This window comes from Micromesistius poutassou (genome assembly GCF_964030765.1).
Source record: "Micromesistius poutassou genome assembly, chromosome: 3".
Lineage (NCBI taxonomy): Eukaryota > Metazoa > Chordata > Actinopteri > Gadiformes > Gadidae > Micromesistius > Micromesistius poutassou.
The window spans coordinates 18,451,439-18,461,438 of NC_140273.1; the positions used below are offsets into that span (position 1 = coordinate 18,451,439).

The window sequence follows — 10,000 nt, forward strand, 5'->3', positions numbered from 1 at the left end:
TTCATGGCCTTCCTCCTCATCTGCTCCAAGATGGCGTCGATGCCCACGTAGCTGAAGTCGCCGGCGTGGCTCCTCTCCCCCTTGGGGGGGGAGGGTGGGGCTGGTGAAGTTTGGCGGAGTCAGTCATGTTGCTGTGGCTCGGATTGACCTCTGACCCTGAGGGGAGAAGAGATGGTGGGGTTAAGTCTTTGTTTGATTTATTGACCACAATGGAACAAGCAGCTTGCAGTACTGGAACTGGCCTCTTGAAATCAAGTTTTTCCAAAATAAAACAAAAAACATGCAACAACACAAGCATGAGAAGAATACGAACAAACACACAGAAACCAAGGTAACCACAAAAAGCTTTGAAAGAAAAACACACCACTAATGTTATTCGAGTATTACTTGATACCGCGGCGTGCCTGCGGTCCTTCGGCCACATGCAGTTTTCCCCTCCCTTTAAACTCTTATCTAACAGAGGCTTCACCAACAGGCTGCAGGTGCGGCCAATCGAGTGGCTCCATTCAGGAGAAGCCCAGAGGAGGGAGCCATCACCGCTCCAAATGGCCACACGTCATAACACCGCCAAAAGCCTGATTCAAAGATGGCCCCCATGGTGCGTGTGTGCTTAAAGGACAATTCCAGTATTTTGAACATTGAGCCCCCTTTCTGGTTGTCTAGGATGAAATAGAGTGTTTGACACCAACATTTTGACTATGGTCCTGTCTGGGGTATTTGGCTCGGAAACGGAAAGGGGGGTTGTTTATGTTTTGGTTGTAGTCTTTTCACTCGGTTCTCCATCTCAACGGGGCTAGAACTGAGCGAAAAGACTTCAACCAAACATAAACAGCCCCCTTTCCGTTTCCAGTCAACGAGCAAGAGTCTTCCAACAGAAATCAATGGGATTTACAAAATGCGATAAATGTGCAATAAAACACGACAGAAACTGTATTTTGCTACAATACTTGATTTGGAACATCAACGAACACCACTAACCACTCGGTGAGTGGGCACATTTCTGAAAATTAACGTTTAGGGTTGTTTCAAGGACAGGTTTGTGCATGCACGTAACCAGCCATTCTGAAGTAGGCAGGGGGCGACTCTAAATTAGCCAAATCACCACTCTATTTCATCGTAGACAAACCAGAAATGGTGCACTATGTTCAAAATACCGGAATTGTCCTTTAATGGTGCCACAGCTGAGCTAAAGAAGACATGTGAGGAAGGCATCCAGAACTTAAGGTATTTCATTTGTAAATGTACTTATTGCTTTGACTTTGAGTATACTTTTCAGTATATTATACAAAAAACAAAAGTTTTGCAAACAATCCGTTGGACACGTGTGTACATGTTTTCACCCCCTTGGCTGTAGAGTCTAGTGTACATTTTGAAACCATCATAAGGGAATGGACGGGAGGGCCTTGGCTAACACATGGCCCTTTATATTAACTTTACGAGCTTACTTGACAGGAGGACGGGGGGCAAGAGGGGAAACGCTGTGTGCCAGGCCATCTTGTCATGAGTCACTGTATAATAATTCACTCACTAACTCCAACTACATTTCCCCTGCAGCCGGAGCATGTGGGCTTGAATAGAAATGTGGTAAACGGCCCTAAAGAGGATGTGCCGGGGCCCCGGTCCCTCGCCGGGTAGAGTGCCTTAAGGCTCAGTCCTTACAGCAACGACCCTGGTTTCTCTCTCTCTCTCTCTCTCTCTCTCTCTCTCTCTCTCTCTCTCTCTCTCTCTCTCTCTCTCTCTCTCTCTCTCTCTCTCTCTCTCTCTCTCTCTCTCTCTCTCTCTCTCTCTCTCTCTCTCTCTCTCTCTCTCTCTCTCTCTCTCTCTCTCTCTCTCTCTCTTAAATGTGCATCGGATGTATACGAACCATGCATGTTTGGCAACAAGACTTTAATGGGGGGGTATAGGACAGGATGTGTGAGGATATGTAGGACGATTATCACAGATACTAAGCTAGCTGGTCCATTTCCTGAAAGCAAATACAGCAGACCTAGAACTGTCCTTCAATGAGAACCACTCCAGAAATAAGATAGTCTATCATCAACACTTTAACTGGAGAATCCTACTAACACTCACACAGACACACACACCTAACAGCTACTCAAATTCATCGCAACATTTTTCTTTACCACAAACTGCAACTATTACAAAAAAAAAAGCCATATCTGCTTTCTGACCTCCTGTTTGCCACCACCCCTCAGCAACTCACCATCCCTTCCCACTGCATTCCACACGCGTCTGTTTGGTCAAGCCCATCCGACAGATATGCCATCACATTGCCCAGCGTTCAGCGTACAAAACAATGCCATCAAGACAGGGATACTCAGCTTTTTGATACGTGAAAAGAGTAACCCGGGTTCACAAAATAAATCTCTATTCTTACAAGCTGTTGCCGTTTACAACTCCTGCCATCTTACCTCTGTTGGAATGGGATGACCGAGTGAGGAAGGGGATTTCTCCTCAACGCAGGGTAAGAGTGGTTTGCCTTGAGGAAGTGACACCAAGCCTAGTCCTAGATGTGTTACTTTGGGTTTAACAGACAGCAACTGGTGTGTGGGTGGAGACTGATTTTTTTTGCACTCTACTGTTTTGACAGTATATTGTGCACTGCTATCATTTATCATGAATGGAATAGAGTCACTGTCTCTAAATGCAGCTGCCTGGTGTTTGTTTTTATGGAACCCTACCAAGCTGTTATTTAGCGTAACAGAAGAATATTGACTGTTCACTAAACAGCATAGCAGTGATGTCATTCCTCTTGCTTCTCATGCAAAAAAACGGTTTCTTTTCAACTATTCTCTGTGAAACAACGTCTCGTCATGAGGAGAGTCTGGTGTGTTTCACATGAGATTAAAAAACATGCAAGAAACCCAATAATGCAGTGGAAATTGAGTTAAATGAGTACAAAAATCCAGTTTCAGGATCATTATTTAAGTGCACGGCACCTTTAGCATAAAAAAGGTGTGGAAACACAGAAACCACAACCCTAGCACATGACCTAGACTAGAGGACGTTAGGCATCACCACAATGCCTCTGACATACAAACAGATCCTTTGTGTTACTACTTGTGTTACTACTTTAGCTTCTATTGCATTATCCTAGAATGGGCAACCCTCTAGGCTCCCTTTTGGGGTTCATTATGTTTCATGATTTTCTTTCCAAAACAAAAAGAATACAAACTGCCAACAAGCCGGTATCATGTATTTTGCTGAGGGAAGCCTGAATTTGTTATGTACATAAAACAAAACATCATTGACTATTATTCAGGGGTTTTCACTCTGACTATGCAGACCTCTTTGATCAAGGCCTCTTGTACATTCATGCACGTACGACGTAACATGTGGAACAGACAAGTCAGGTAGACAAAGTTGGAGAATAACAAAAGGAAGACAGGAGAGAGAGAGAGTTTTGGTGGCAGCTTAAAAGATCAGTTTCCCAGAGTAGCAATTTCACCCATTTTTACTATAACAGAAAATACAGACCTGACACAAGTTAAAGCCACACCTCTCTGGCTCTTTGAGACTTGGTGCTGAGAAAAGAGCTGCTAAAAACAGTACTACAGTTTATAGCACTTCCCCTTGGAAGCCATTAACTTCAGAGTCTAACAAGGATCCGTAGCCACTAGTTCCCGGATACCTGTAAAAAGCCACTACACACACATGGACACACGCACACACACACACACACACACAGCTTCTATCTATAGCACGCGGTCGATGTTGAGAACCGACCATGAGTCAGAGCCTGAGTGCTGCAGCCTCATGTTGCTTGTGATTTGATACATTAGCAAAGACTGGTCTGCACCTGCACTGTCATAATACTGCAAGCAATACAATATGTTCTCTTCTACACACCTCAGCAAGTTAATTTCCAGTTAGAGATTAGTTGGAATACCTCAGCGCCTTAAGTCTCCAAATGGAAGGGTTCACCAGTCCAACAGAGCCAGACAACCGGCTCAATAAAGAACGTCTTGTCCTGTTCTTAGCCCTCTTGAACTCGGGCTTTCCATTTCCCACATCACTCTCTGCTTATTTATTGATTAAGTACAATCCTGTAGGCACATGCGGCTTGGCTAACAACAACTGGATGTTAAAGAAGATAGATAAGCTAAACTCTCCTAAGAGCGTATGAGAACAAGGGAAAACGTCTACGTCTTCCCGTGCCCAACAGTTGAGACGATCAAGTTTTGTTTTTGCAGCTACTCCCTTGACCAGAGAGGAAGCCCATTATCCATTTATGTTCATTATTCCTCATTCAATTCTTGATGTTAAACATACAGTAGGGCAGATCCACCACTGGAACGCTAAGCTCTTCTGGGAGAAGCCCAGCCAAGGGTCAGCACAACATGCTTCACTGTAATAATCCCATTTAAATGGAAGAAGCACACACATAATGTCATTTTAGCATGATGTCCTTTTAACTCTCATCCAAGGCCAACTGGCTCACTGATACCCTCAGTAACCCAGCAGAACGAGGGGGCTGTTGGTTTGGTTGGGTCAGGTGGCCAATCAGAGAGGATGGGGGTCTTTTAGACACATCCTGATATGTCACCCATCCCTGACCCCCGCCACTGCCCCTCCGTTCTGCATGCCCCTGCATAGGGTAGGGTGGGCCATCTCAACAATGTAGATGAAGTAGGAGTGGCCCTCCAGATGGTCCTACAAATGGAGCGATTGCAGATGATGGCTCTGTGAGGTAGGGCAAGAAGTATCCCTTGGTTTTACTGAACATTGAGCCCTTGTACTTGAAGACGCTGGCGCCCGGAGACCAAACAGCTTCCTGTAGCGTGAACCAAAGCCAGGCCATATGGTGTTGTTGAATAAAACACACACACACACACACACACACACACACACACACACACCCCCCTTTACCTCAAACTCCAACTACAACCACTTCCCCACACGGGGAAGTCACGGGACAACATTCGCATCCGCATTTCCAATCACACAAGTGTCACTATTTATGAGTCACAAATGCAGTCAAGCATTTTCTATGTCCCCGCACAAACACTTTAATAACCTTTGCCGCACAGCCACCTTTCCGGATGAGGAACCTCATTGGGAGGAATGGGTAGTGGATGACTCTGCATAATATTCATAGCTCTTTCATTCCCTTCCCTTGTTTTTCTGGGCAAATTATTACGGTTCAAGAGGTAGGATGAAACACAGGCTGCGGCCATCTTTCTCCCCGCGCAGAGGGGCAAGGAAGTCACTTGGTGAGAAAAGGTTTTGTGAAAAGAATACGAAATGAAGGAATACCGAATTCCACCGTCTGTGTTCTGGAGAGGGCAGCCAACGAGGCGTCGCTCGGCTGGCGAGCCAATGGAAGGCCTGCATTGTCCCTTCAAATGAAAAACATGTCGAGGGACCAGCAGGGGAAAGTTGGCCAACAGGTGCCGTAACCAAGCGGAGCACGACGCCCAAATATTCAAGCCCTCGTTCCAACTCACTCGTTTCCAAACAGAATGGAGATCCAGTGCAAACACAACTCAAACTCAAGGAACACATCACTGATTTGTGCTTGTTTCTGTGTCTTTCTTGTCCAAAGAAGAGGAATGTGAAAATGGACAACGGCTCATGGGTTAGCTCAATTCCTCCATGATCAGACTAAGAGTGGATCAAACGCACTGCATCTCTGCGCGTGACTGGACAGATCCCGCTAGGTTGACCCCCCCCCCCCCTCCCCAGGATGGCAGGTGTGTTCAAAGAAGGGGTACTTACAGTTGACTGGAAGCGTCATGTTGGGTATTTAGACACAAAGTCCTAATATGGGCATGTTGGTAGCTGGAAGGAGAACATGGTGCGTCCATGCATTATGGATGGACATTGTACAACATACGTAGGTCCTGGAACAGAGTCAAGGTACGTTGTGCCTTGATGTCCAGTACCACCAGAATAAGAGTTGGTTGTTGTTTGTGACCATTTCTATATTAGAAACATTAAAAAGTGTGTTTTACATTTTTTGGGGGGGAAATTATATATTTGTGTTTCAGATATATAAAAAACAAGCAGCGCTTTTGCTTGTGGTTTCAAGAGTTTGGTCTGGTTTCCTGTTTCCTGTTTGTAACAGATCAGGGCTAGAAGGCTAGAAGACAAGGGGGTTTATTTTCCTCCTAATTTGATGCAGCCTAAATCACTAACAGACTGTTTATCAGCGTACAACTCAAGTACCATTTAATTATATACAATAGTATATCTGTAAAATTACAAAAAAATGGGGTATCAAACCAATCCCCTCATACGTCACACTAAAAGCATTTCTTGGTTTGGATAAAGAGATACTAAATAATGCAGCCTAATCTGCAATACTTCCAATATTATTAATTCAACCTGGGTGTTCAGAGTATGAACTGCTGCTACCAAAACCAACTGTGTTTTGCCATCATCAAACTCCAAGACACAGAGGGGTTCCCAAGTCAACACAGTTCTGCTAAATCAATCATCTTCCTGCCCTGGATTTCCTCTTACATGCTTGTTTGAAGCTACCAATCCAGCCAGAGCCAAGAAATACAGCAGAAGAAGAATCTGCCGTGTCTCTGTTTAATAGCTCAAAGTCCAGTTCTGCTACAATACCAGGATGCCGAACATCCCAGAGGGGGGTGGTGTCAGGGGATGGTGAGACACACAGAGATAGAGCAAGAGAGGGAGAGAGAAGCAGCAATTATACATTGCACACACAACCTGTAATTTAGCCCTGATGGGCCCGAGCTTGGTGAATTGGGTGTTTGATGAGTGATGTGGTGCATAACAAGCTGCTCTGTTAGACAAGATCCAAGGCTTTCTCTGTTGAGGCTCTCTTTGTCACATTTCAGATACTGAAAGATCCTCTAAAAGAAAGGCAGCAACAACATTCCAACAAAACAGGTTGTTGCTAACACTGTTTGGGCCTCCTCTTCCAGCAAGTTTGCCAATGTTTGCGTGCACAACTGTTTAGTTTTGTTTTGAAAATGGATTACATTACGGAGGCCAGAAAGGCTGGTTTCTCTATCTAAAAAGCTATTGGAGAACGCAGGCTGCCAATCCAGCCACTATCCTATGTAGTTAAATCTGTGAGAACAGGCAACATTGAATCACCGCAGCATCGTCTGAGTCATGATACGACTGACAGCCCCTTACATATAGTCTGCTTTTGCAATGATATTGGCTCCCCGGCGCTGTTTGTGTGTTTGTGTATACATATATATACACGTATGTGTGAATGCATCTTTCACTCAATGTTTCCATTTCACACACATACACACACAGTGGAACATCAAAAGGAAGCATAAAGAATGCTACTAGCATTCTCAATCTTTCAGTCCCGTCACTCATCTGGTCCCCCTGAGAATGCGACCCGCGGCCTAACAGCTTGGAAAGCAGATGGTGCTCTGGCCCGGGCTGAAACACAGCCGTCCACATGGAAACTGCTGGAAGCCCTGATAACGACCTGTTCCAATACACAACTCAGAGAGAGAGGGACAGGGAGAGAGAGGGCCAGAGCCAGAGCCAGAGAGAAGGAATCTGCGGGTGAGGTCTGGGGAGGTAGGTACACACAAGTTGCCTAGGTACGTATATTGGACAGGCTTGGAGAGAAAGCAAATCACAAGAATGAGAGACAATCAAGAAAAGTTTGGGAGGCTATGATGCCGACTCAGTTTGGGGCTGAGGGAATGTCAATACTGCACTGGAACAAAGAGAGGGGAGGGAGGGGAGGGAGAGGAGGAGACCAGACCAGAGCAGCTAACGAGTATGGAGCCATGGTTGGTCTTGGTGGTGAGTTCCATGGCAGCCAGTCATACTGCTGGCCAACCAATGAAAACACTATAACTCAAGGCCCCCAAGGCATTCTGGGAAACAACACGAGGGGAAAACTAGAAGGTCAGACCACAGCTGCAGCGCATAACGAACTGCAAGAAGACAATGTATAAACCATAGAATTGTAAATCACACAACCACTAAGTAAGAAGTAATGTAATGACAGTTTGCCGGCTTAAATGTTTCAACACCACGTTGAGCATGTTAATATGCAGAAATAAAAATCTGAAAACCCACAAGATTAAAAACAATTTCTGCGCAGATGTGGAACACAGCCATTAGCAGCACACATAACACTGAATCTCTAAGTTCTACTGTCTCTTTATTAGTTCACCCATTTTTAGCTTTTACCATCTTCCGGTGTTTGGAAATGGATAACTACAAAAGGGAACTACCAACAGTCTTCCTTACCACAAAAGAACTGTAAACTTGAAGTGAAATTAGTATCTCTGTCAGACCTCAATTGGTAGCTTAAGGATAGGGGGAATAGTTTTCAGATGTTGGTGTCTAAAAGTGGTTGGTATAAAGTCAAGGCCTTGTTAATAAGCTACAATACATTATACACCTGAGCTAATTTGGTATTAATATTATTATTCGTAGAAGTAGTAGTCGTAGTATTTGTAACACAGGCTGGAACCTGTAGAAATCCAGGAACTGTGATCTCTTAAGAAGGAGCAACACATTTGAAGTACTTCCTCTTTGTTAAGATGGTTTGGTTCTCTTTTTTTTTATTGAGTTGGCAGCAAGCCAGCCACCGTCAAAGCTCCAACCAAGATCTTGGGCTTCTGTTCATTAAAATTTAAAGTGTGAGCCTGGTAGGTTCTCTCTCCTCCCACCGTCACCCTCTAAGAGAGGTTGCTTCTTCAGGCCTAGAGCGCTGTGACCGTCCTGTGGATCAGCTGGGGCCTGTGGTCCATCCATCCTGATGAGACTACAATGGTTGCATTCACAATGGCCCCGTGGGCTGTGGACGTTTCCTGCACTGCTCGGGCCCCGGGCCAGAAGGGCAAGGCCTCCAAATCCCAGGTTCTGATCCCCGGAAAAACTGGAGGAGTATATAGATGTTGAGTCATAGTATTCACAGTGCTATTCCTCTGTAGTGTGGCTCTGAGACACAGCCCTCCATACAGGAAGGGATAATGACATGGAGTAGGGTGTCCATCATTCACTGATGCCCATAGTCGTTAACTCAAACTTGATTCCTCTTAATAAAGCGGGGTCGATATGAAGTACAATGTTGGTTTGGTATATTAACTCTACCCAAGTGATAGGTACAGCTATCCATAGACACAGGTACACAGCTACTTCTGCCAATCAGTATGCAGAAGCAGAGTCCCAGTGTGTAAACCTGCCCAGGAGTCGGAGGAGAATCGGGGCGGTGCTCGGTGTAGGCATGGGCCGTGGTTTTAATGATGTAGCCAGTAGCCTGCCAACGCTGTGCCCAGATTTCTATCCACACACCTATACAACCGGGTCAGAATATGAGCCTGTCCGCCGTAAATGCTTAATGGCCTGATCAGATGATAAAGGTTGCATTGAAACAACAAGTGTCACCGAGACCATTGCCTTTTCTTTGTCAATGTAATGATTTGCATGGATATTTCTTTTATATATTTGGTATAATTTTTAAACGGCTCGGCACACAGCAGACGAGCGAAAAGAGTTCTGCCAATTGGGAACCCACATCTGGGAAAGGCTTCTCTATACTATAGCGGGGCAGTCTGTAGTATGTACATTTGGGAAAGGCTTCTCTATACTATAGCGGGGCAGTCTGTAGTATGTACATTTGAAAACAAGAAGAAACTTGTTTGTTGAGAAGTGCATAATGTGCATAATGCAAGTTGCGAGTTTTGCATTATGCATTAACCGTTACGGTAGAGTCTGCATTTCGAGTTACAGATGTGCATGAACACCAGTGACCGTGAGACATGCCATTGCCATCCTTTTGCCGACAGTTTGAGTTTCCATTTCCATCCATACGAGGACATCCGAGATGCAAGACCAATGCAAATGGGTTCTAATAACAACCGACAGTGCATTCTTTGTGAGGTGCTTTGAAGGATTGCCTCCCCAAGAAATTCCATCAAATTCCAGGGCCCAAACTCGCTACCATTAATTACCCATGGCGCCTTGCAGCGGCAGGACAGCAGGAGCGCCGAAGCACGGCCCTGGAGGCAGCCAGCGGCCCCGCAGCCACCCCCACTTC

General features: G+C 45.3%; 1 protein-coding gene across 1 annotated transcript in view; it reads right to left on the minus strand.

The window, feature by feature from the left end:
- The window catches only part of septin9b (septin 9b), a 48,152-nt gene that overhangs the window by 13,524 nt on the left and 24,628 nt on the right, over positions 1–10,000 (minus strand). Inside the window, 2 exon segments of the mRNA XM_084466002.1 lie at positions 9–89; positions 92–156. Coding sequence (XP_084322128.1) covers positions 9–89; positions 92–156 — 146 coding nt within the window.